The 27,992-nt window shown below is 41.0% G+C and overlaps 1 protein-coding gene across 1 annotated transcript in view; it reads left to right on the plus strand.

Moving 5' to 3' along the window:
- The window catches only part of plxna3 (plexin A3), a 161,635-nt gene that overhangs the window by 92,428 nt on the left and 41,215 nt on the right, over positions 1 to 27,992 (plus strand). The window contains exons 7-12 of the mRNA XM_085146019.1: positions 2,634 to 2,774; positions 11,257 to 11,357; positions 16,423 to 16,546; positions 16,745 to 16,901; positions 17,924 to 18,023; positions 18,139 to 18,253. Coding sequence (XP_085002145.1) covers positions 2,634 to 2,774; positions 11,257 to 11,357; positions 16,423 to 16,546; positions 16,745 to 16,901; positions 17,924 to 18,023; positions 18,139 to 18,253 — 738 coding nt within the window. The remainder of the gene's footprint in view (positions 1 to 2,633; positions 2,775 to 11,256; positions 11,358 to 16,422; positions 16,547 to 16,744; positions 16,902 to 17,923; positions 18,024 to 18,138; positions 18,254 to 27,992) is intronic.

A 27,992-nucleotide genomic window follows, 5' to 3' on the forward strand; every position in this document is an offset into this window, starting at 1 on the left:
GGGGCAACACAATACGACAGACGGATTGTGTCTCTGGGCGAGAGGTGAAAGGTCAGAGCGAGGCTGCGTGGGTGAGATCGCGACCTCGGGCTGTGCTCAGAACAAAGCAGGTGTTGACGGTTTGAATCCCAGCCGGGAGTCACGAGTCAAAGGTCACTTCCTCTATCGCTCTGTCGCCCTGCCGCTCCCCCGTCACGTCTTCTTCTCCTCTTTCTCTGTTTCTCTTTCATCTTCTCCTGTTTACGTCTTTTCTTCCTCATCTTAGTTTTCAGCCTCTCAGATTTCTGATTGCTGCTCGTTGAAGTTTTTCATTGGTCGATGTCATGTTTGCTCCAGCTAAGAAAAAGGCAGAATTTTAATGCGATTCTGTTTTGGAAAATAAGGCAAAAATCTGACTTTTGATGTGTTTTGTGGAAATGCCTGAAAGATTCAGGATGCTGTTCGCCTTTCTTGGCACGAGACTGGTGGAAACCGAACTGGTGGCCACATCCCCAGAGACCAGCTCCACCACCACCTCTGATTCCTGCGGCGAGCTCAGCCAAAGTCCCGTTTTGGAGTTTGATGTTTTTTGTTAGTTTCTTGTTTTCTGGTAAAAACTCATCTGAGAAAATGAAATTCAAAGATTTTTCTGAAACATGTCGGTGTTTGTGTGGAGTGTGGAAATTCATTTTTCTATAGATTACACCTTTAAATTGAATTTTACAGCGTGTGTGTGTGTGTGTGTGTGTGTGAAAGAGAAATTTGTGTTAGGTTTCTGTCTGCTGCAGTGTCCTACTTTAACGTCTCCTCCCTCACTCTGCTATGAGTGTGTCTGTGTGTGTGTCTGTGTGTGTGTGAGAGAGAAAATCGGTGTGTTTCTGTAAAACAGGATTGTGCAAGTGTGTATTTGGTTGTGAGTCAGACCTGCTGCCTCTTTGTGTGTGTGTGTGTGTGTGTGTGTGTGTGTGTGTGTGTGTGTGTGTGTGTCAGCTCTAATTAAGCTCGGCCTCTTAACGAGTAGACAGCTAATTAACACACTAAGAGAAGCACACACATTTGTCCTTCATCACACGCTCTGGTTTCTTCATCGTTTTTGTTGCTATCTTTCTTTCCTTCTTTATTCCCTACCTTTGCACCCTTAAATCCTTTCCTTATGTCTTCCCTTTTTGTGTGGTTCACTCTTTATTTAACTTTTATCCTGCCTCCTCATTCATTTCCTTGAATCTTTCCACTTACTTCCTGTTTTCATTCCTTTTCTTTTCTCTATATTTTTGTGTTTTCCTTCACTTGTTCCCTTCCTTCCTTCGTTCCTGTTTTATTTCCCTTTCTTTCTCCTCACTTCCTTTCCTTACCTTGAACTCCCCTCAGATCTTATTTCTCTTCCGTTCTGTGATTTTTAATTGTCGCTTTTGTAATTTTCCATTTTCTTTCCTTCTCTTTTTCTCTCATCTAATTTTTCCCCTTCTCATTTTCTCCTTTTTTTTAAATCCCCATTTCCTCCCCCTCTCTCTTTCCCCTCTCCCACTTTTACCCCCCTCTTCCTCCTCTTCCTCTGTGGTGTTTTTCTGGGTCAGACAGAGGGAGGGAGGCGGGAAGGTTTGGGGAGATTTGGGGAATCTTATTTTAGTTGCTCCACATTTTCGAGCAGTGTGTTTGTCTCCTCATCAGCCCTCTGCTGTATTTAACTTTACATGCTCACCATCATCATCACCATCATCTTCATCATCATCATCATCTCTATTCAGTGAAATTTAATCCCATTATTCGCTTTTATATCTGTAAAATGGCGGCTTTTCTTTTTTACATGGTGCTATGAAACAGTTCAACACTTTGCATTAAGTGTGAGGCACCCTCACAGTTGCCGGGCAGATTTCTGTGGATATTCAAAGTCACCAGAGCATGAAGCCCAATGAAAAAAAATCTTTGTGCATTTGAATCTGTGAATTTCCAGTTGAAGTTATAAACAAAAGGAAAAATATATAAAATAAAAAGACAGATTTCAAGTTCGGTATGTGGAAAATATTTGGAACTGATGAAATTTCTAGCTGAAGTTTAGCTTTAGATTAAAGATTTTCCAATAAATTATAGAAATAATATTTCTTTAAAGGAAAAAATGATTAAATTAGGTTTGTAATTGATGTTGTTTTGGATTTAAAAGCATCTCCACTTTAATTCTGTAATTAAGAGTTAACTCAGATTTTCAGTGGACGTTCTGACTTCATTGTTCTCGTTAAAAAAAACTGTGTCTCTGCTACAAAATAGCACAGAAGGTAAATCATTAGATTCATTGTTGGATTTTCAATAGAAAGACTTGTGGGTGTTAAACTGGCGGATTTTCAAAGCGAGTCTGACTTTTTTTAAATGAAGAAAATCATCTTTGTATGGAAGACCTAATTAAAAGTTAAATTAGCGTATTTCAAATGGAGGCTCTGGTTTTTCACTAGATAAAGAAAAGACAAATTTTCTGCATATTAAAAATCTCTGTGTTAATGGAGGAGATCCTTACGGAGGGTTTGACATAATTTTCTTTGGAAATTGAAAATAAAAGTTTCCGTTTGCTCCCTCCTGAGTGGTTTTCCAGTTTGTTAGCGTTTCTTGTTGTTTTTACAGGTGGATTTTTTTAATGATCATCATTCCTTTTGTGTTCGTTCCAGATCCGCGTGGATGGGATCCCGCCGCCGGCCGAGAACGCTTTGCTGTATGAGACGGTGACTGTGGTGGAGGGGAAGCCGATCCTGAGAGACATGGTGTTCAGTCCTGACCATCAGTACATCTACCTGCTCAGTGACAGACAGGTAAACACACCTGCCGAGCTCTGACACGATCAGTCAGAGAAACGGTCACGAGACTCTTCTCTGTTCGTTTGTCCCTTTTACTTCTTCTTTGAATTTTACAGCCCAAAAAACACACAGCTGGCGTGATGGTGACACACCATCGGCTCGTTTGGGTCACCGTGAACATTTCATGTTAAATGTTTATACAGAGATTTCGTTCTGACATGATTAATGTTTTTTTTTATGGGTTAATCTAAGAATTTGATCAGCAGATTTATAACTGACCTGCATTTTAACAGATAAGGAAATCAAAAAGTTCTGGCTTAGATTCTCCCTGATTCAGAAAAATAAAATCCTGCACAGAAGAACGGGCACGATCTGATATCCTCGTGTTGGTGTTGTTCCCAGATCATCATACTAAAGGTTGTTCCAGGATCAACATTGCAAGTGACCACTCAGAATGTTGTGATGTCATACTTTTGCGACTTTGGGAAAAACCGGCGTAAAACAAAAAACTGTACTTAAGCTGCGAGAAACCGCCTTTGTCCGCCGATCAACGGACCCTAACCCTAACCCTTTAATAAACGCTAAGCAGAATTGATATTGTCCTTGCAACATTGGAATTTCATAAATGCACGAATGGGTTGGTGCGCAAAAGAATAACGTCACAATAATGTGATTGGTCACTTGCAATGTTGAACCTGGAACAACATTTTCATGATGATCTGGGAACAACACCAACACGACGATATCAGATCATCCGAAGAACAACGTCCGAAGGTTAAATTAGCAGATCTGTAATTAAAGTTCTGCTGGACTGAACTGTGAAGATTTCCACTAAATGATTTTAGTGAACTTTTACTCACCCAGAGAAATTTATCCTTGTATAATAGAATGATAAAATGAAAATAACAAGCTAGATCAGAACATTTCCAACTGCATTAAGACTTTTAATCATTTAGTTATCTTCTAATCAGTCATGAAAACAAAGAAAAGCTTGATATAGATGAGATGAGGAAAAGCAGATCTGTGTTAATGGAACTAAATCAGCAGATTTCCAGAGGAAGTTCTGATAAATGTAAAAAATAAAATGCTCTACAGAAGAAGGCATTTTGTTTAATGTTAAATCATCTGCATGGAGGTTTTCAGTAGCCAATGAAGAGAAAGAAAAGGTCTGTACACAATAAAGACTCATGAGTTGGTTTTTAGTTGGTCAATAAGGGTTTCGGTCATTAATTGGGGGGAAACATGTTCTATATAGAAGAACTTCTGAGGGTAAAACCAGCAGATTCCTAATGGAAGCTTTCCAGCAGCTAATGAAAAGCAGGAGAAGTTCTGCACAGAAGTCCTGAGGATTAAATGGGCAGATTTCCAACGGACTATTTGGCTTCAATTTCTTGTAATGCAACTTCTAGCGTAGGTTTTTCAAAAGTTGCAGAGAACAAAGTCCTGCACAGAAGAAAGCCTTATGAGCATCATATCAGCGCATTCCCAATGCAAGTTCTGCATCAGGGCTTCCAGCAGCTGATGGAGCACCGAGGAGAATCTGCACATTTCTGTCTTTTTGATAAGAAAATGAGCCCAAAAAATACACAGCAGGTCAGTTTATCAGAGGAACTGCAGTCATTTACAGGGGAGGGTGTGTGTGTGTGTGTGTGTGTGTGTGTGTGTGTGTGGTTGCCAGAAAGAGAAATATGAATTGTGTTGTTTTAACATCTGCAGACAGGAAGCTGAGAATATGAATATCGCTCAGCTGGCGCCACCACACACACTGTGTTTCTGAGGGTGTGTGTTTGTGTGTGTGTGTGTGTGTGTGTGTGTGTGTGTGTGTGTGTGTGTGTGTGTGTGTGTGTGTGTGTGTGTGTGTGTCCCATGTTAAAACTCTCATTGTACCACTGAGAGGAAGCAGAGACGAGTTCAACAACTGTTAGTTCCTGTGCAGCTGAGGAGACACACACACACACACACACACACATGTTCGTCTTTGTCCATTTTCGAGCTGTGATGTCAGTAAACGACTGTCAGCTCCTGCAGGACCTGAGCTCCTCTCCATCATGATGAACACAGACAAATATTAAATGAGTCAAAGAGGTTTTTCACACATTACTAATACAACATGAAATAATCACTTCAGTCAAGACATTTAAAGAAGTACAACAAGTTCTACATCAGTGATTTTGATAAAGTAAAAATTTATTTTAAAAAAATTCAATCAGGGTCTGATTTAATATATTTTGATTAAGAGAAACAGAAAAGTTTTAGGAAACAATTCAATAAGCTGATTTCCATTAAAATTTGTTTTTTATAGAGACACATTTTTAAGTTGCTGATATGTTCAGAATCAGAACATTTTTAAATGCAAAGATGAATAATTTCTGTGACAGAGCAGTTGATGCTGTAAATGAGCAGTTTTCAATAAATAAAGATACCAAAGACAAATATCACTGTTAAATAAGCTGGTTCTTAAAAGGGATTTCTGACATTTTTGATGAAAGAATAATCTGGTGATAAAAGAGAGCGCACACGGGAAAAACGTGCAGACCGTTTTGGATCAGGAAAGAATAAAGGAGTAAAGAACGAACCTCAACATACAAATCATCAAACTTTAACAAGAATCAGTGAAAAGAAAAACTTGTGACATCACCACAGTCCTGTTTCCATTTATACTGGTGCTTGAAACACACCAGATTGGCTACAGTCTGCTGTGTTATCTGCAGTGTTGGTCAAGTTACTTGAAAAAAGTAATCAGTAACTAATTACTGATTACTTCCCCAAAAAAGTAAAAAATCAGTTACTTTACTGATTACTTATTTTCAAAAGTAATTAATTACTTAGTTACTTTTTAAAAACACAATTTACAACCTGAATAGGTGATAAAGTGATAGATCTTTCAGCCCAATTCTACTTTTTCTACATAATCATCATACAAAATGTAATCAAATGGAAAAGTCTCTTTTTAAAACTTGTTTTATTAGTTTTAATCTTTTAACTTTATGCATCAAGCAAAAATTTAATTATCTGCAACATTCACTGACTGGAAGAAATTAGTTTAACATTTAAACCTATTTTCTGCACATTCCAGCACATAAAATAAAATATTTTTTGTGTTTACACTCAGTCTTTCAAGTAAAACACAGCAGAAAATAAATAAAGTCAAAGACTAGCGGTCCTGTTGCTCTATTTTCACCTGTAAAGCAGGAGTGGGGTAGGCGGAGGTTTACCCTGGTGCAGGTGTGCCGCAGCGGTCAGTGGAAGAATCCGCGAGTTTCTCTGTGAGTTTCCCATTACGTCGTAGCTACTCGGTGCTTGCTCGGAAGTTTAGGGTTTTTTTCGCTGTAAAAAGAAGTTTTCTTCCCACGCACAGCAGACACTAATGTTTTTGTCACTTTTTATGGAATCAAACTCAAAGTAAGGTCAGTACTTCCACGCTTTAAACGCTGCACGCTCATACTCTCTCTGCACTCGATATATGATCCATTGTTGATCTGCACACAGCTGTTGTCACGAACGTCGCACTCGCTTACGTCACTGTCATGAGACATTCTCGCAAAAAAAATCACGGTTTTAGTAACGCAGTAACGCAGCGTTCCTACGGGAAAGTAACGGTAATCTAATTACCGTTTTTGCAATAGTAATCCCTTACTTTACTCGTTACCTGAAAAAAGTAATCAGATTACAGTAACGCGTTACTGCCCATCACTGGTTATCTGGTTGTTAAGTGATGACGTATGAACCCTGCTTCCGGGTCCAAACTACTCAAGCGGAGTTTGGACCTGGAAGCAGCGAATGACGTCATCAGTTCATCATGTGAGGTCCCTCAGCAGCCTCGGCCTATAGGAGTGTAAGATCAGACTCACCTGATCCAATCATAACTAAATGCTTTATCAAGATAGAAAGTTAAAAGATTGACCTAGAAGGTAGAGAGGCAGTCTGAGTCCTGAATCCAAGCTGGTTGCACAGAGGAGAGACCTGAAGGCCGAAGGCTCTGCCTCCCAGTCTGCTTTTAGATATCCTGGGAACCACAAGTACGCCCGCAGCCTGAGAGCAAACTGCCCTACTGGAATAATTTGATACTACGAGGTCTTTAAGAGATGATGGAGAGTGATTATTCTGGACTTTGTATGTGGATAGAATAACTTAAGATCCTGTAAACATTCCAAGTGTCCTGAAGTGTAAACACTTGAAGTACAAACAGGTCAGATGTGCAGTTGTATTTGATTAGTATTCAGAGACACAGGCGCAGTCCTCGGCTCGTTCTCTGCCTGACACTGTTTCACTGCAGTGTTACATAAACACTCACACACATTTACATGAGCTTTCAGCAGCCAATCAGGACTGCAGGCTGGCTGCCATACGAGCAGACAGACTCGACCAGTTTGCGATCAAACCGATAGTTTCTGTCGGTGCCACACCTGCAGCAGCTGCTGCATTCACAGACAGGAGACAGGATTCCCAAACAGACACTTGCATGACCTAAAAACACTTCAATCCTTATTTCATTAGCAGAAAAAAAGTGTTGACTGAGATCCTGCAGTGTTTTCAGCTCCGTGTTTTAATCATGATTCAGTTTAGCCGCTGTGCCGAGAATTAAATAAACATAAACACGAGTAAACACATCTAGAGGAAGATGAATTGCTGGTGTTATTAGCATTCTTACAGCAACCAGCCTGCATACATCCCACCTTATGTTCAGTGATACGGAGAAATGCAGTTTTCCAGAGAAATTCATCTCTGAATTAAAGATCCTTGTAAGAGTTAAATCAGCAGATTCCCAGCAAAACTCCGACTTTATTCTTTTTAATTAAATAAAATAAGAAAACACACACATAGTCTCAGCGAGTGTTTCCATGGACATGAGTATCTTTTATGAGTTTTTCCTGTTTTGATCATATCATGAAAATGAGGTTTACTTGAACAGCACCTAGTCTGCTCATTTCCAGCACATTTTTATTCTTGATGTCTCCTAGAGTAGCTTTGCATGATTCATGATAATCCATGATCTCATGCCTTGGCCATAACCTCACAAAATCATCTTGTTGTTAATCAACACATTTCAAAGTAAAACCTTTTACTCTGTTTGAAGTTTGCATTTTCACAGTCTAACTGCCACTCCTGAGCAGGTGGGCTGTTGCTGTGCTTAATGTAATATTTTATCATTTTCATTCAAACACAACTCGTCTCTGACAACTGTGCTGTGCTTTTATTGTCACTTTAGGCACTGAGTGTCTGCCTTAAAGCTGTTTTTCTTTGTTTACTGCAACACATTACTGGGGTTCTCCACCAATCAGAAGGTGGGTGGTGTTCCGGTCCAAGTGCTTTTGGGCAAGACCCTCAAGATGCCCAAAAAAAGTCCCAGTAAAACCAGAAACAACAACAGTTAGAAGCAGAACATGAGAATGACATAAATGTCCTCCTCACATTTCTCTCTCACCAATCGACCCATTGCTGTTTGGTTTTTCCTCTTTTTAACCCTTTAAAGCCGGTCAGAGCAGCATGCTCTGTTTTGCGTAACTATTTTTAAATCCCGGTAGCTCTGCAACCACGTGAGCTAGCGCAATAATTTTTTTTGCATATGAAACCTGAGGAGTTGTACTTACATCTTATGCCATCAGCTTGTCCTCGGTCACAGTTTCCTTCCACATATAGTTTTGCAAAAACTGCATAAAAAGCACTTGCAGCAACAAAAACATAATATTCCAGAAACACGCTTTGCCGATCCGATCAGCTGTTTGTAACACTTCCTACATTAGATTAGACGTCAGCGCGAACTATCGCATGTCCGCCATGACCTGCCCGAAACCGGAAGTGACGTCATTTTGCAAAAATGTAGTTTTTTTTACCATCAGGACCTTATGAGCCTATACTGGTGTTTGTAAAAGTTATCTTTGACTTTATGACTTCCTGTGTCGTTTCTGGGATGCTTAGGACTCATATTGCACTGCTGGAAATAGTTTATTTTGATGCATATGCTGCTTTTTTGCAAATTTGCATTATAATATTTCTTTTCGTTTTTCCTGCAGCATATAAAAATTGGTGTATTTCAAAAATAAAACTGTGAAGACACTCAAAATAAATTTCCTGTGGTGGGAAACTATTTTGTGCAACTTTTTTGTATTTACAGTTTTGAGGGATAAGCCTCTTAAATTTCTCTAACTAGAAATATATGTAAAAAAAAAACAAAAACGATTTTCAATTTTTTTGTAGTTTATTGCACTTTTTTTGCAATTTATGTAATCACTATGCACTTAATGCAGACATATTATTAAAATCTGGGCTATAATGGTTGTATTGATGTATAACAACTTGAAATGCTCCCAAAAATGGCTCCACAGCATGTAAAAATATAATATAAGCTCTGGCAGACTTGGTTCTATGGTAGGTCTTAAAGGGTTAAAAAGTAGATGTAATCATACTGAGAAACACTTACAATAACTATACATATAAATATGGGGCGGTGATAATAAATGACCCCACAGGAGCTTGAAAGTTACACATGAGGTACTCTGGGTCAGCATATCCAGTACTACTACACTGTTTGTGACCACTGAGTGCTGTTTGCTCAGATTCCTGTGATGATACCAAACAAAGTGTTCACAGTTCTGAATTTAATAATCTGACATTCTTGCGACTGTCAGTCTGGAAGACTTGCTTAACTTTTAAATCAGCAGATTTCCAGCGCAGGTTTAGCGCCGGGTCCTTCAACAGACAAAGGAAACAAAGAAGTCTCTACCACTGAAACCTTAAATGGATTTGACTTTGGCTGACCTGTTGGAAAACCGATGTCTTGTGACCCACAACTTGTTTACGTTACCATTTACCAAGTTCAGCGTTGCATTATAGCATATAACTAGTTTATTACAGGTTCATATGCTGATTGTGAACACAGGATAAAAATAAGTGTTCCGGTTTCTTCTCATCAGTTGGATTTCATTTGCGTCAGCATGATTTGAACTCCACATATCAGTGAATAAACAATGTGAACGGGGCTGTATGAGAATGGGAAGCGCGGCGTCAGCAGCTTTTAGATGAAGTCCGACGGAAACAGCAGCGTCTCTTTAAGAGCAACCTGATAATGGGGTCAGAGAGGAGACAAGACCGTCTGTGCGAGACAATGAATGTATTCATGTGTGAACGTCTGAATGAGACCCACAGAGTTATCACTGTGTTTACTGTCTCCCTGCTGCAATGGCTTCTGGGTAAAAGATACGACGCACACACGCTTGTATTTACGTCTTTGTGAGGACCCGAACTGACCGTCTCTGTCTTCACTGTCTCAGTTCATCCATTGTTTTCCATCTTAAACTGAGATGGCGAGCAGCTCGGTTATGTTCACTTGTGTTTCATGTGCTTTCAGAGGCATTAAGTGATTCAAGGCATCACTGGTGACCTAACCAAATGTTTTTTTGGGGGAAAAAAAGTTTTTCTAGGAATAACAAATGCAGCCAATTTTTTTTTCAGCTGCCTAAAAAACTGATAAACAGTTTGAGACCAAATCACACAGGAAATAAAATTGTTGAACATTCAAGCCTCAAAAACACATGAACAAAAAAATCCCCACCTTCAGAAAACGTCCCCACTTAACAGAAATCGAATCTAAAGACATGGAAGCAACTTCTAAGGACAGCGTGATGACGTAATTGTCCCTCGTTACACATTTAAGATAAGAACTTGAAAAAGGTCCCCACTTTAAAAGAAAGTCTCTTCACTTTTTGTAGTAGTGTCCCCATTCTGCAAAAATGTCCTTATAGTCTTCAGATATAATAAATTTACATCCATGTATGCCCATTTTTCAAAAAGGTTCCTTTCCTCAAAAAACTGCCACAAATTTTCCCCCAGATTCATAATAATGTCACACATTTGCAAACAATGAGTCCACACTTGGTTTGCCCCAAAATGTCCTAAAAATGTCGCTGACACGTGGGGGCATCTAATTGACATAATGCTTTCCCTAGCCCCTAACCATGAAAAATGAGTGCCTAACCCTGACCCTGTCACTAAAACCACATTTTGAGTCTCAAAAAACCTTCAAACCTGTGGGGACCAGGATTTTTGTCCCCGCAAGTACAGTAAACTTCCAATTTTTGGTCCCCACAAAGATATAAATACACACTCACACACACAGAGTTGACAAAGTCAAGGGAGTGCTGCTTTCTCTGGCTGTTAATATTAGCAGAAACCCACTAAACCACAATGAGATAATACCCGTCACACACACTCACACACACAAATGTGTGATGTAGGAACAGTTTAAGTAATGTCTCATGTTGCGGTCATACAATAACCTAAATCAATATCAAATCGGTTTTTACACAATGATATCAGTAACAAACAGTCAGCAGAAGGTCCAGAAACATTTTCTGATGCTGAAATCAAAAAATACTTGAATGCAAACATAATTTATCGAACAGTTTAGCAAATTCATATCAAATACCAACCCAGTTTTCTCAGGTACCTGCCCATGTTTCTGCTTTAAACACATGTCTGGTGTGAACGTTTGTTTCAGGTGAGCAGACTGCCGGTGGAGAGCTGTGAGCAGTACAGCAGCTGCTCGGACTGTCTGGGATCAGGAGACCCTCACTGTGGATGGTGTGTCCTCTTCAACAAGTAAGGAACGAACTGCTCCTGCTCTTCTTCTGCTAAAACAAAATAACAGCTTCACCTCTCATTTTAAAATGCACCCAGTAACAGTCTGTGCGCTGGTAAAAGCACTGAGAGAAGTAAATAGCATTGATTGTCTCCTTTCAAGCACCTATGAAGGGGTGAGACTTCAATAATGCAGGAAGTGAACAATCAGAAAAAATGGCTGTGTGAGGATCAGAGCTACTTTGCCGAGGGTTAAATTGTGATGCTTAGATGGCAGGCCTTTAACGCAGTCCGTGGGGTGCAGTAGTTAGTACCTACAAAAGAGGCCCAAGGAAAGAGAACCAGTGAACCATTGACAAGGTCGTGGTGGCTGAAAGCTCATTACGTTACTGTAATGTGAACCGTTTAGTGCTCGGTCTGATGAAAGGTGTCGGAACATACAATGCTTCACAGCTTGCTGCATCTGGAGTTGCATACCTGCAGAACGGTCTCTTGAGTAGCCATCGTGACCTCGTGTCTACGGCCTAAAGCGGCTGCAGCCGAGGGCCTGGTCTCATGAATCACAGTTTCTTTGAGATTCTGTGCTCAGCCAGGTGTGTGCTCCATCTCCTGCTTTCCTCTTTTACACCCAGCATCTGGTTGCAGCAGATGCTGGAGATCTTTCTGTTTTAATTTTTTCCTCCCAACGTTTGCCAACTAAAGTCAGTCGTTGTTCATTGTTGTGAAAAGTGAAGACAGCAGAGGAATGTGATGCTCAGTTTAATGTTATGCTATGAAACGTTGCTTCCTGGCATCCATGCAGATGTGATTTCGACAACTTGCAGTGGCTGCATGAGGCTGTCTCCAAAAGTGAGTCGATCTGCGTTTAGTCCCGCTGCAACAGCATTAACAAGCACATTTAGAGCCTGGTACAAAAATGGAGCTCTTCACTGTATGTTAGATCATTTTTAAAGGCCTAAGTGGCTGATACGATGGTACAGACGATCAAAGTCGTTGGTGCTTTAGTTTTTGTGAATGAACTTTAAGTAATTGTTTTAATCTCTTGTTTAGCACTAAGGGTCAGATTCACTAACACACCAAACCGGTGCAAACTGGGTTTTAGTCTGAAAAACGTTTGCATTGTACTTTTCACTTTTCAAGTCAATAACTGTTTTTTCTTTTATCTTATGGCGTGATCTCCCTAATCTTCAGCAGCTGTATTTAGTAATATATTTAGTAGTATCTAAGTGAAATGATGCACCCTGCCACACTACAGATATCTCAGAAATGCTTTGGTGAACATGGCAGAGTTTTAGGTTGGTCTTAGCCAAAACATCTATGAGATGTGGTGTAAAAACAATCCACAGAGATGCTTTTGCTACTTCCAGGACTCAAAGCATGTAAGATCTTAGTGTCTGATACCACAGGACACCTCCAGATGTCTGTGAAGTCAGTCTTTTGAATGGTAGGAAATTATTTTCAGTGCCATTAACCCTTTAAAACCGGTCAGAGCAGCACGCTCTGTTTTGCGTAACTATTTTTAAATCCTGGTAGCTCTGCAACCACGTAAGCTAGCGCAATAATTTTTTAAGCATATGAAACCGGAGTAGTTGTACTTACATCTTATGCCATCAGCTTGTCCTCGGTCACGGTTTCCTTCCACATAAAGTTTTGCAAAAACTGCATAAAAAGCACTTGCAGCAACAAAAACATAATATTCCAGAAACACGCTTTGCCGATCCGATTTTTACCATATAGCCTCGTGAGCCTATACTGGTGTTTTTAAAAGCTATGTTTGACTTTATGACTTTCTGTGTCGTTTCTGGGATGCTTAGGACTCATATTGCACTGCTGGAAATAGTTTATTTTGATGCACATGCGGCGTTTTTGCAAATTTGCACAATAATATTTATTTTAGTTTTCCTACAGTATATAAAAATTGGTGTATTTCAAAAATGAAACTATGAAGACACTCAAAATAAATTTCCTGTGGTGGGAAACTATTTTGTTCAACTTTTTTGTATTTACAGTTTTGAGGGATAAGCCTCTTAAATTTCTCTAACTAGAAATATATGTTAAAAAACAAAAACGATTTTCAATTTTTTTGTAGTTTATTGCACTTTTTTGCAATTTATGTAATTACTATGCACTTAATGCAGACATATTATTAAAATTTGGGCTATAATGGTTGTATTGATGTATAGCAACTTGAAATGCTCCCAAAAATGGCTCCACAGCATGTAAACATATAATATAAGCTCTGGCGGACTTGGTTCTATGGTAGGTCTTAAACAGTTAATGAGACCAGCACAGGTTTTAATGTTGTGGCTGATGAGGTCAAATGAAGATCTTGACTCTTTAGACATTTTAAGTTATTTTATTAAAGCAAGCAAAAGAAAAAACTGCTATTTTTTAATTATTTGATCTACAAAATCCTTGGAATATTTCAATTTCTTTGGGTCCAAAGACCTTCAAACATTCATTTTGCATCCAAACTCAAAAGCAGCAGTTTTGTTTTCTTTTGTGACGCCAGCATCCGCAAACATTTTATGCTTTTTTGTTCTTTTTGCTCTAAAAGAATTGAAACTATTAATTTATTTTTTTTAGTAACTGATTAAGTTAAAGCAAATGGCAGTGAATCAACTACAGTAACCACTTCCTCTGCAATACATAAGAATACAGAGAAAGTGTGTGTGTGTGTGTGTGTGTGTGTGTGTGTGTGTGTGTGTGTGTGTGCTCCCATGAGGCGTCATTAATGCTTCTATAAATGGTTCACACAGTCTCTCTCATCACGATGTTTGATGTTCAGCATCCAAGCAGGTGGAGGAAGTTCCTCTTTGGATTGTCATCAGTTAGCTGCCCCTTCAAAGTAAAAGCCTCTGACTGGCATTGAACTACAGAGAACAAAACACAGCTTGTTTTTATGCTGAAGCTTCTAGATATGTTGCAGCAGGACATCTTTGTGCGTAAACCCGTCTCCCAGTGTGACATGAAGACACGTCGCCCTCACTTTTATAGTTTTAAGTTTCTTTCTAAAATCTCTGACTGTTCAGACAAGAGAAGGTCTGAGTGGATGAGAAAAATATCTGAGCAACTTTAATAAGCTAGCTCAATGGGAAGTCTCCTCTTTGAACCTTTTTTACCCCGAGTTTTGCCTCCAAGGCCAGGTACAGGCTCCACTACTTTAAAGAGTGATGTCTGGTGTCTGGTTCGCAGTGTGAAAGGAAAAGAGCAGAAAAGCAAACTGTGACTTTCAGTTCATCAAACGGATGATTTTAACTATAAATGTACGATCTTTGTGGTCCTCTCTGCTTTTCATCTCCTCTCCTCCTCACGCTCCCTCACTCATTCTGTCCATCTGTTGTTAATTAGAAGTAAACAGATCATTACTGCAGGCTGCTGTCTATGCTGTGTGGCGCTGCATATGTTGGAGCTGCTGCTCTCTGCAGACACCAAGCTTTACCTCCAACTGTTTCCTGCTCCAACTCCACCTGAAATCCCACGATGCCAGTGTCACTCACCACTCACTTTCATTTTACTAGTGAAATTCAACAAATAGAAAAGATGTTTTCCTTTTTTTTTAGTTTGACAGATCCTGTCGTCCACCAGTGTATTCCTGTCACCTGATTTTAGGTTAATAGTCACAACCCTTTAAAAATATAGAGAGTGAACTAAATGTAATAATAATAAATTAACAACAAAGAAAAATAAAAATAAAAATAAATGTCATAAAGAAGTTAGGTATAAAAAAATGTTTATATCTAAAAATGTGATCTAAAAAAATTAGAAGAGTTAAAGTAAATAATCATAGCATGAAATTTACATACGTTTTAAAATTGTGCATTTAAAGACAAAGTAAAATGTTTTTAGTATCATTAAGTTTTATTTATAAATTACATCACATTTACACACAAAAGATGTTAAAGTGCTAAAAGATTAAAGATTAATTCATTTAATAAAGTATTTAATTTAATTTAAGTAGTTCATTTAATAAAGTACCCCTGGACTGGCAGACTGGGGTGGTGGTCCCCATCTTTAAGAAAGGGGACCGGAGGATGAGTTCGTCCACTAGTCGAATCTCGGATACAGGAGGAACAATGCGGTTTTCGTCCTGGTCGTGGAACACTGGACCAGCTCTTTACCCTCTCGAGGATACTCGAGGGTGCATGGGAGTTTGCCCAACCAGTCTACATGTGTTTTGTGGACTTGGAGAGGGCATTTGACCGAGTCCCTCAAGGGGTCCTGTGGGGAGTGCTCCGGGAGTACGGGGTGTCTGGCCCATTGCTACGGGCCATTCGGTCCTTATACGACCGTTGCAAGAGCTTGGTCCGCATAGCCGGCAATAAGTCGGACTCGTTCTGTTGTGGTTCTGTGGTCCTGTTGCCTCCAGCTTACCTTGGAAAGGTTGGCAGCCGAGTGTGAAGCAGTGGGAATGAGAATCAGCACCCACTGCTGTGCCCACTTCGGGTCAGGGACGAGACTCTGCCCCGAGTGGAGGAGTCTAAGTATCTCGGGGTCTTGTTCACGAGTGATGGGAGAAGGGAGCCGGAGATCGACAGACGGATTGGTGCAGCTGCTGCAGTGATGCGGACGCTGTACCGGTCTGTTGTGGTGAAGAAAGAGCTGAGTGTAAAACCAAAGCTCTCAATTTACCGGTCGATCTACGTCCCCACCCTCACCTATCGCCACGAGCTGTGGGTAGTGACCGAAAGAACGAGATCGCGGATACAAGCGGCGGAAATGGGTTTCCTCCCCTTAGAGATAGGGTGAGACGTTCAGCCATCCGGGACGGGCTCAGAGTAGAGCCACTGCTCCTCCACATCGAAAGGAGCCAGCTGAGGTGGTTCGGGCATCTGACAAGATGCCTCCTGCGCGCCTCCGGGGTGCTGAAGATCTGAAGATGATTACTGAATGAAAGCTGCAAAAAAGCGAACCGCTGTAAGGTCCAGTCTGAGGTTCAGAGCCACGCTTGTGTCAGTCAACAGCACTAAATAATGTACATGTTTAGTAGATGTTAACCTCAAAAAGCTGATTTGCGTTTCATCACTCGTCCACGTGGCTTCTTCCGTCAATGTTAATCTCTTGGTTATTTTTCACTCTCCTGCAGGTGTTCCAGACAGGAAGCATGTGACAAGTGGGAGGAGCCTCAGCACTTTAATACACAACTGGACCAGTGCGTCAACATCTCTGTTTCCCCGAGCAGCATGTCAGTCACCTCCCCGGCAATGCAGGTATGAACCATTATTTTCTTAATTACATAAAATACTCTCTGTCAGAACTCCCATTACAATCTGCTGATTTTACCTGAAAGTCAGTGGATTTACTCTTTAGTCCAGCTGTTTGGTTCATGCAACAGCTGTGAATAGAGTCCTTTCTGAAATATAAATAAGAACTTTACTTTTAGTGATCGAGTGTCTGTTGGTGTCCAGTTAACCATTCAGGTGCAGAACGTCCCTGCGCTGTCTGGTGGGGTTACCTGTGTGTTTGAGGACCTGAGTAATGCCCCCGGAGAGGTGCGCGCCAAAGGTCAGGTGATGTGTATGTCACCATCACTGAGGGACCTTCCAGCACAGACACACTCCTTTGGTAAGAAACACACACAAATTCATGCTTTAGTGAATTCAGAGGACATCACCTTTCCTTACTGTCCTGTCGTGTTCTGGAAATTTGACCTTTAACTTGACCCTCACTTTAACCTAACCCTACTTTTTCTCTTAAACCTTTAAAACCGGTCAGAGTGGGCACGCTCCGTTTTGCATAACTATTTTTAAATCCCGGTAGCTCTGCAACCACGTAAGCTAGCGCAATAATTTTTTTTGCATATGAAACCGGAGGAGTTGTACTTACATCTTATGCCATCAGCTTGTCCTCGGTCACGGTTTCCTTCCACATATAGCTTTGCAAAAACTGCATGTAAATTTGCACTATAATATTTATTTTTGTTTTTCCTGCAGTGTATAAAAATTGGTGTATTTCAAAAATAAAACTATGAAGACACTCAAAATAAATTTCCTGTGGTGGGAAACTATTTTGTGCAACTTTTTTGTATTTACAGTTTTGAGGGATAAGCCTCTTAAATTTCTCTAACTAGAAATATATGATAAAAAAACAAAAACGATTTTCAATTTTTTTGTAGTTTATTGCACTTTTTTGCAGTTTATGTAATTACTATGCACTTAATGCAAACATATTATTAAATCTGGGCTATAATGGTTGTATTGATGTATAGCAACTTGAAATGCTCCCAAAAATGGCTCCACAGCATGTAAAAATATAATATAAGCTCTGGCGGACTTGGTTCTATGGTAGGTCTTAAAGGGTTGACCTTACCTTAATCTAACATCAGCCTAACCCTAAAATTCAGTGGTTTGCCTTTTGGGGACCCAAAAAGTCCCCATTCTGAGATTGTGCTAATGCAAGTCCCCAAACAGCAGAAAAACAAGTATACACACACCCGCTTATTCTGAACTTGTTTCTTTTGCCTTCTCGTTTTTCTCTGTTATCACATTTAATGTTTTGTAATCATGTCAGCTTCAGTGTAACACACCCTTATATTGATCACTATGAACTAAGTATTAAGAAGGATGTTGCTATGCTGTTAATTTCAGGAGCGAAACGAGTGGTGCAGCTCAGCCTTCGCTCCACAGAGACTGGACACCAGTTCATCACCACAAACCTCATCTACTACAACTGCTCTGTGCTCAACTCGTAAGCCTTAAACACCTCTAACCTAATTATCTCGTGTGTCTCTTCGGTAATGAACTCATAAATCCTTGCTGGTTGTGCTCGACCACTCAGAACTTTTCTCTCTTTCCTCTCTCAGGTGCACTTCCTGTGTCAGCAGTGAGTTTCCGTGTCATTGGTGTAAATATCGTCACATCTGCACCAACAACCTGCAGGACTGCTCCTTCCAGGAGGGACGAGTCAGCAACATGGAGGTAACACACACACAGACCTGTTTTCATCACTTAACTGGACTTATAACCAAGCGCTCACACTAAAATGTGATTCACCGTATGGGACTTAATGTCCCCTGAAGGAAGGTGAAGGAACATCTTTGGGTCCCCACAATGCTTCACATAGCTGCCCGGCATGTTTCGAGACTAACATAAGGCAGAGAGGATGATAAGTAGACGTAATATTACTGTGATTATTAGAACAGAAAAGGTCCAGGTTTCTAAAGACCTTTTTTTAGGAGATTGGATGGTTGGCCTGAGTCGTTTACATGTTGAAAATTAAATAAAATGAACATAAATGATCTACAACAATGTACAAAGACAAGCAACAGCAAATAAATAAAACCCTGGTTCTGAATGGCTACGAACAGATGGAAAGCCGTCATAAAGAGACACAAATTAAATACAATGAGGCGCGAAAGCCCTACAAACAGTCTGGCATGAATACAAAGAGACATAAAACAACTGTAAGAAGACACAAAACAACATCTAACTATGAGCAAGTCACAACAAACTCAAACTTCAGTTCTGCTGTCAGCATGGCTTCTCTGTAGGAGGAAGTGAGGCCGTCGTCTCAAAAGTCATCAAAGATGCTTATCGATGTGTAAGACGAGACCTTTTTTCCAACCTGTTCATAATTGAACACATCATACAGGCGTCGAACTTCAGGCCTCGAGGGCCGGTGTCCTGCAGGTTTTAGATGTGTCCTTGATCCAACACAGCTGATTCAAATGGCTAAATGACCTCCTCAACGGTCGTGTCCAAATTCATGGGCTGCATCCTCCTGAGGCTGCATTTGTAGACCGATTACGTCACAGCAATGCGCCGAAGGCTGTCCAAATTCGTAGACTCCTCCGAATGCAGCCGACAAATGCGTCCTCCTTTTCCCCGAATTTGAAGGATGGGTCGGGTGTGTCCTTCGTGGCCTACCATATCCCAGAATTCATAGCGCAGCCCAGCCAAACTCCAGTTTCCAACAATGGCGGCCGCTACTAATTTTTAAAATTACTCTTATTAATCTTTCTGGGTCACAAAATAAACTTTTAACATATTTTCAGGCGAGAAAGTAGCTGTGTAAACATCAAATATCTGCTCGGTTTATCAAGATATCGCATATTTGCAAAAGTGCTTCGACGTTTTTGGAGCATCTGCTACCCACCAGCTCAATAGCAAGCCGGGAGCTCGAGGGTCACTGATGCCACTGAGAACGGCACAACTCCCAGCACATCATTTTCAAATCACCGCGGAGTTTCGCTGCTCGGGTTAAACGTAATATATAAGTTTAGACAACCTAAAAATGTTATTGTTGGGCTTTTTTAAGTGTTTTGTTTGTTCGTGAGTAAATCGGTTTGGCTGAGATTAAAGTTATTAGATTAGATTAGATAAAATAAAACTTTATTAATCCCCCGGGTGGGTTCCTCCTTGGTTTTCACACAGCTGACTAAACGTCAAACAGAAAACTGATTAAACAGAAGTGTGAGACGGTCGAGAATTAACGCCAGTGTCCAGTTATATTTTAGATAGCAAGGAGCAGACGGCAGAGTTTACTAAACTCAACCGAGACAGCGGTGACGCTAATCAGAAGGCTAGACTGTCCAATTTCACGGCCGTTTACTTCCGGCCTACCCGACCTTCTGAGGACCCGGCCCACGTAGACCGCGAAGGCCGGGTCGTCAGGAGGATGCAGCCCATGAGTTTGGACATGACCTTCATGTCTTGAAGTTCTCCAGAAACCTGGTAATGAACTAATCATTTGATTCAGGTGTGTTGACCCAGGGTGATATCTAAAACCTGCAGGACACCGGCCCTCGAGGAATTTTCTATCCCAAACTTCTCAAACTTTATTTATACTTTTCGTTAACCTTATGTAAGACTTCATGTTTATGCTAGTGGCCGACACGATTGCCACCAGTTATTCCAGTGCAGGACTGTTCTGAGATTTTGGCAGTGGCAGTTTTCACTCTTCAAGATGACTTTACTGTTCAATTAGAAGTACACGTAGAAGAGGGCTGGGTCAGTACAATATATACAGTAGTAGGTGCACTTGAGGTTTAGAGTATGGAATAATGTGCAGTGTAAGGTTTCAGATGGGTTTCCAATTACGACATACTTACAGCGTGGACTATTGCAGAGCTATAAGTCCTCTATCAGCATAACCTCTGCTGCTTCAAATGGACGTTTCCTTTATCTTATGGTGTCCTAATGGTTAACTCGAACTCTAACCACTCAATTTCTGTGCCTAACTCTCACTGTGTCGAGTTTCAGGCCATGTGTTGGTTTTTGTTTTTTTGATTGACCCATTTGGGCTTTAATTCACGGCGCCAAGACACAACATGGAAGACGTCCATCTTCCCCAAGTCCCAAGCAGCCACAAGAACCACTTGTCAAAGTTAATATATGTTTCATTGATCAAGAGATGGGAAAAAAGCAGGATTTGAACCTACCGCCCATGGTGAGCCAAGGCCAAACAGCAAACAAATGTATCACAACCAAAAAAACACATCCTTCATAACAGGATCTGTTCTTCTTCAACTGGACCTCAAATCTCAGGTCCCTGTTTTCTCGTTAGCCTCCGGCTCCATCATTGCATTTGACGACACTGGACCTAAATAAAGGTAATTAGTGAGATATTTCCACTTGCCTAACTCTCAGGTGGATGTGAGGAGGTTAATAGCACAGCAGCAATGATTAATTGTGACCATTTTGTGACCTTAATTAACAGTAAAAATAAAACCATCCCAGTGGAAGTCGTTGTTTCATGCTGGCCACCCCCACGGCAGTTGTCTTTTCTTCTTTCAGAGGAAGAACGTGATCCTCACTGAAGTCTTCTCTCTGCTAGACGTGAAACGTGAAACACACGAAACCCACAATAGTGTTTCTCGTCTGAGTCGCAGACTCTCGCTCTCTGCTGTCAGACTCTTCTCTCTGACTCATTTTCTCTGACAGTTTCCCACTCTGTCTTTCAGAGCTCGTCGTCTGTGACGGCTCTAATTCTTGGCTCTCTGACGGATTTTGCCAGAGGTGCAGTGCTGCCAGAGTTCACTGGAACGAGGATCTGCCTCCTTTTTTCATAGAAAATGGGTTAATTAGACTTTTAAAAAAAAGTGTGTCCATTTAGCTGAACAAATTATCACTAAATAGCAGGAAAAACACAATCCACCTTTTATATTTTGTGTCAGGCAAGAAAATCTTGATAACAATTTGATTTTGCAAAGTTGCCAAGAGTTTTAAAGGTGCTGTTAGTCCTTTCTCCTCGTTTAGTCTAAAGTAAGCTACTTATTGGTTGAGTAGGCTAAAGATGAAAGGCCTTTTTTGATCAGCTGAAACAGTAAAAGTTAATTAGACTTGAGTTGTTTTAATCTTTTGAGCTACGAAGCAAGGAGAGTCAGAGAAACGTGCACTGATGGAGAGTAGCGGGATGGGAGGGGCATGTAGCGGCTGATGAAGCTGGTCAGACAGGCTTGAAGGACAGATGATCGATTCATGAAGTCGGTCTAATATTAGATCATTTGGTCGGTTATAGTTGACTGACGCTTGTAAACCTGCCGCTGTAGGACGGATGACTCCATAACCTTCAAAATGACTTATAACTCAAACTCACACGAGCTGGTGCATTTTTGTTGAGCGTCATTGCTTAAACAAATAACACAACACCTCTGGATTTCCCATCTGTTCTTTCAGTGAACCAAAAAAGAGGTTTTCTCACACCTAGTCATCTTCAAATGTTAATAGATATATTCCTCTAGTATCTATTAGTCGTCAGCCATTTCTTCATTAATTTATAGGTCGGTATACTGGGTATTTATAGAGACCTGTTAGCTGACAGTGTGTCTAAATCAGACAGTTTCTTCTACAGGATGGAGCAGTGATGGAGGTCAGAGCTGCTCCCTCTGTCATTACATGGTTCAGTAAACAACAGTAAAGCTTCAGGTCAACAGTGAAGGGTGGAAGCGCACACACACATACACACACACATACACACACTCCGTGTTTAAGTCTGTCCTTGCTGATGCATTCAAGGACTCTGTGACTGATGGGATTTAAGAGTTGGCTCCTGAGAGGTGTTTTCAGTCAGACGAGCTAAGCCCGAATGTTGTTTAAACTCGGATGTTTCTCCATTTTCTGATCTAAGTGCTGAAGTTTTTCAAGCATGTGAGGCCTGTGGAAAAGTCAACCAAACCAGGAAGCAGCACAACGTTCATACTGCATGCTTTCTCTATCTTCTTGTTTTCTCAGCTTTTTTTGAGAACACATTTGTATTGAGCCAGAAGAACCACAAGACGTGTTCACAAAATAATGATCTTGCAGAAACTCGACAAAACAGTTCAAAGAAAAAGTATCTCAGGAAACAAATACTGAGAAAAGCTGCTGCAGATATCGGTTAAAGGGATTCGACCCAATTAGTCAACGCGTGAAAATAAAACGAAGAATGTTTTTGATTTAAAAACAAAAACCAACAACATATCTGGATTTTCTCTACAGTCCCAGTGTCATCTGCATGAGTCAGACACCTGCGTCAAAGAAACACAACTTAGTCGTAACATGAACAAATCCATAGTTTAAGGTCTTGTTAAATATAACAGGAAGTTTATTTTACACATTATAAGTGTGCAGAAGCAACATAAAGCAGGGATATGCTTTAGGTTTCCCAACCACTGTTCCACGGCACGCTGTTCAGGTGTGCCGTGGAAGATTACCTGCTTTCACCTGATTGGTAATCTAAGCAGCGGTCCCCACCCCCGGGCCACGGAGTCGTTTGGTGCCGGGCGCAAAGAGTTGAGGCTCGGGTGTGTTTTTATCGTTTTTTATCATCGACCGCTGCTCTGAGCAACTGCGTGAGTAACTTGCAGAATTACATTCTCTTCCACTAGAGGGCAGTACAACTTCCTGCTCCAATTAAATTGGTTGCCAACTGCCAGTAAATCAAAAGACAAAGAAATTACATAGTCATGTGACAACACAGCGCATAATGGCAATAGATAAATATTTGAAAAGAAAAAGTAGTCAGTCTGACCTGGTCCTGGAGGAAATCCCGACCCAGATGAAAGCCCTGGCATGAGTACTGGTCAGAAGAAAGCAAAAATGGTAAACTGTGGACAAAGCGAGCCATGCTTTTTGTGGGATTTTTGTTTGGTGGTGTGCCGTGTGATTTTTCTAATGAGCCGTAGCTCCAAAAGGTGAGGAAACACTGCTTCAGGGAGATCTCATCGTGGATAATAGTTTGGACACAGAAGATGTGAAGGACCACTGGTTTATTTTTATGAGATGACCAGATGTTAACAGCTAAAGATGAGGAAATGAATGTGTGTTTTCTGAGATTAGTGCTGCCAGTGGTAGAAGGTGGGATTTTTCTGTGAGACAGGGTAAGAAAAGGCAGCGCTGAGCGAGTACTGGGACCCTCAGCAGGCTTCCAGAAGTCGTCCAATCAGTAGTAATAAAATAAGCACATAGGAGAAGGGCACACCCTCTGTCATGGCTTCAGTAATGAGAGTGACCTCCTTAAAAGTCAGAGACAATGCCGTTGGATTAGCAGACTGTGGTGGTCCTTTTTTAAAGAAAGAGATCCGAGGATGTGTCCCAACTTCCACGGCATCATAGTCCTCCATTGATCAAACAGGAGTAGTTGTGGGACACTGGGCAAGTCCTTTATCCTCTGGCAAAGGTGTTTCTGGCATGTGATGCCACATCTCCTAGGTAAGGTGCTTAGTGCATGTCAAACTGGGAGGAGGGCAGACCCAGAACATGCTGGAGTGATTATTGTTCTCAGCTGGCTCGGGAACAGCTCGGAGTATCCTCGGAAGAGCTGGTGAAGGTGGCCAGAAAAGGGGATATGTGACTGTTTCTGCTTAGACTGCTGCCACCAATACGCAGGCCTAGATAAGAGGCAATGGATGGATGGCCTGTTTAAAGCTGTGCAAAGAGCCAGAAGAAGAAAAGAAAGATTGTTTTTGAACAAAGCTACTTCAGTGTCCCAGAATAAAAATCTGGAGCTGGAAGAGAGCAGAATATGTCGCCGTTAAAAGCCCGTCACATCAAAAGGTATGATTGTTTCAAGCTGCACACAAGTAAGCGCTAAATAAACAAAGAGGGAAGTAAGGAGTGGAGTGTTTCAGCAGACAGAGCAGTTAGTTTGCTGTGTAATGTGGATCCAGCAGTCAGTTTCCACCTGCCACCGAGTAACAGATCACTTGTGTCGCTAACGAGCCGAGCTGCTCTCAGTCTGCTTGTTATCTCGTTAGTGGAGAGGATAGCGAGCCGGGATCGAGTTGTTTGGGCGTCTCGTTGACGTGATTGGTGCTCGGTGTCATTACCGGGTGACAGAAACAACCTCTGATTGGCTAATTGGTTAATAGAAGATGAATAGCCACTTAATTGACATGAAAACGTCCAATCCTGGCAATTAATGTTAATTACCAGGCAATTAGGCAAACTAAAGAGAGAGAGGGAGGGGGAAACGAGGGAGTCGTGAGGGGAAAAGAGCAATCGAGGAAAAAGGAGGAGGAGGAGGCTGAAATTTCATTATTCTTTATTTAACCTTTATTCGAGCAGGTTAAAGTGTCTCGCAGAGTAAAGGTCTCTTTTTCATCTGTGTGAGAGGAAGACGGAGCGAGGGAGGGAAAGGACGAAGAGAAGCAGCTCTGATGTTCTTCATCCGCAGCTGAGGATTTAGGATTGTCAGCAGAAAGAGGAGAATAAAGAAAGTGCACAGCTGAACCAGACAACTACTTATCTGTTTTTCACAGAACTCACCTGACAACACGACGTTTAATTAACAATTTCATATTTCAGGCTGTGAGTAAATTGTTTTTGCATTCTGTTGCTGTTTCTTCCTGATTTTACTTTATTCCTCTAAACGAGGAACAGCTTCTCATGTAAATGGAACAGCAGCTTAGTTATCAGCTTTAAGTGGAAAACACCTTTTTGCTAATAAATATATGCATGTTTCTCCGGGGCAAAAGGTTTTCTGGCTCATTACTAAAATATGAATTATAGAACTGTAATGGATTGTTCTGTGGATGGTGAAGAGAAGAGTGATGAAAGGAGAAGAACAATACTGTTAACCAGCAAGCAGAGAACGTGTAACACAATGAGACACAGGTGGAGACGACTAAGGCTACATTCACACTGCAGGCGAAAGCGCATCAAATCCGATTTTTTTGACCCTCTGCGACCCATATCGATCATAGTATGACAGTGTGAACGGCGCAAATCCGATATTTTCAAATCTGATCTGGGTCACTTTCGTATGTGGTACTGAATCCGATACATATCCGATGTTTCAGAAAGCGACTGCTGTTTGATGGTCATGTCGCATTAAATCCGTTTTTTACGTCACTGACACAAGACAGACGCCAATTATCAGCACCCGAGAAGACATCGTGAACGCTTCCTGGCCATCCGGTGAAACTGTTGGGAAGACAACGTTGGAGAAACGTGAACATTTTATTTGTACTGTATAATCTGCAGATTCTGACAGAAATCTGCAACTATCCTTTGAAGCAGCGCTCCTCTAAAACAGCAATAAGGATCATTATTAGGTTATTTACATTATCCCAAAAATTGGGAAACGTGAAGTCCGAAGTCTTTATATTAAGACCATCAGTCAAACAATACTGTTGCTCTGGGTCTAAACAGAGCGCGTTGTGTGTGACGTCTTCTTTTGAGCATGCGGCCGCTTTGAGCGTTCACACTAGAGCGCGTTTGCTGTCGCATTTTATTTGTAGTGTGAACGAGCAGACAAAAAAATCAGATTTGAACAAAAAATCGGAATTGAACATTAAGACCTGCAGAGTGAACGTAGCCTAAGGTGGGGCAGACGATCAGAAAGGAGGAAATTCAGACACGAGAAGATAAAATGAATATTTGTAGGATCAGAGAACAAAGACAGAAGGTGACGAGAAATGCCCTTATCCTGTTGTTGACGTATGAACTCTGCTTCCAGATGCAAACTACTCTGCGTTAATTAAAGCTGTTGTGTCTTTAACGTGTTTTAATGCTTTAATGTTTAGTTTTCTGTCTTCAGTTATGTTGGAAGTGACAGCAGAGCTGTACGTTTGAATTTTTACGAAATAAGTCAGAACATGCTATATCATGTTTAGTTTAGCAAGCTACTTAATCTTTACACCTGGTAAAGCAGCAACACTGATCATTTTATTAAAGATGAAAGAATTTAGACATTTTTTAACGCTCAGTGATGCTGTAGTGTTAGTTTGACTTTGGGACCTGAAGCGCAGTTTGGACCTGGAAACGGCATCAGACTGAGGCTACGTCCACATGTACACGGGTATTTTTGAAAACGGAGATTTTCCGTTTCCGTTTTAAAAAATAATCCCGTCGACACGTAAAGGCAGAAATGAAGGAAAACGCTGCTAGGAACATGCCAAAGCAGCAGGTGGCGATATATTCCTAACCGTGTAGAAATGTTGGCCAATCAGAAGTCTAGAAGCCTCGGTGGGAAAAAGTAAACAAAGTTGGGGCATAGAAGCAGTGTTGCCAACTTAGCGACTTTGTCGCTATATTTAGCGAGTTTTCAGACCCCATTAGCGACTTTTTTTCAAAAAAGCGACTAGCGACAAATCTGGCGACTTTTTCTGGTGTTATTGGAGACTTATTTATGACGACTTTTTGACGTGAAAACGCATATCGCTCTTACTCTCAACAAGCAGCGGTGCTGCCGTGGGCACCCCGCCAGTGCCAAAGCGCTCACGGGCGGAGGATAGTCCTCCCCCACTGCTATCAGGGCAGGTGATGTTCACACCTGTGCGTCCAAACTGCAAATGAATCGCGCATGAGCGAAGCCGCTGCTCCGCGCTGACTGTAACGCAGTCAGTTCTTCTTTTACTGTTATGATGTTTTGTGGATCAGGTTTAAAACTACTTATAAACACACACACAAAGTAACTCCACCAGAGTGCCTATTTCGGGTCACTTTTGCTGGTCCAAGCCCGGATAAAGGAGCAGGGTTGGAATTGTGACATTAAAAAAAACAATAATTGCTAAATTCATAATTCTAAATAAATTCTAAATGCATTTAGGACGTTTTTTACTCACTTTATGTCTCTTCCACGATGTTATTTCTCTCTCCAACAACGTAGCTTACAATTATATTAGCATGACCAATTATGCAAATTAGGCGATGACGTCATTTAGCGACTTCTAGCGACTTTTAGGACAGCCAATAGCGATTTTCCTTACTGAGGAGTTGGCAACACTGCATAGAAGCAGAACCGAGTCGTATGTGTGGAGGGACAGTAACTGTGTGTATATATGTAAGCATTTAAACACTGCAGAGAGAACAATTAACAGTAACAGTATTGTTGAAATCCATTTCACCGAAACAATAACGTGGCGCACAGTGTGACGTCAAAAAAGGCGCACACCTTTGACGCTGCGTTTTCTGCGTTTTTCTCGCCCACACGTAAATGCAAAAAATTTTTAAAAAAATAAAATCTTCACCCTGGCCGGAGTTTTTAAAAATCTCCGTTTTCAGTGACCAAAAACGCCGTTTACGTGTGGACGAAAGGTGCAAACGCATAGAAAAATCTGCGTTTTCAAAAATGCCCGGGTACATGTGGACGTAGCCTTAAAGACCGGATTAAGACAGGACAGAGGCGAAGTCAGGGAAACACTGATGACACTAAAACCAGAAGGGGAATAACAATAAAATCTAAATGTAAACTAGATCTCCACAATAACACAAAAACAGCAGCAGCCTTATCAAT

The sequence above is a fragment of the Neolamprologus multifasciatus genome, chromosome 20, assembly GCF_963576455.1.
Source record: "Neolamprologus multifasciatus chromosome 20, fNeoMul1.2, whole genome shotgun sequence".
Lineage (NCBI taxonomy): Eukaryota > Metazoa > Chordata > Actinopteri > Cichliformes > Cichlidae > Neolamprologus > Neolamprologus multifasciatus.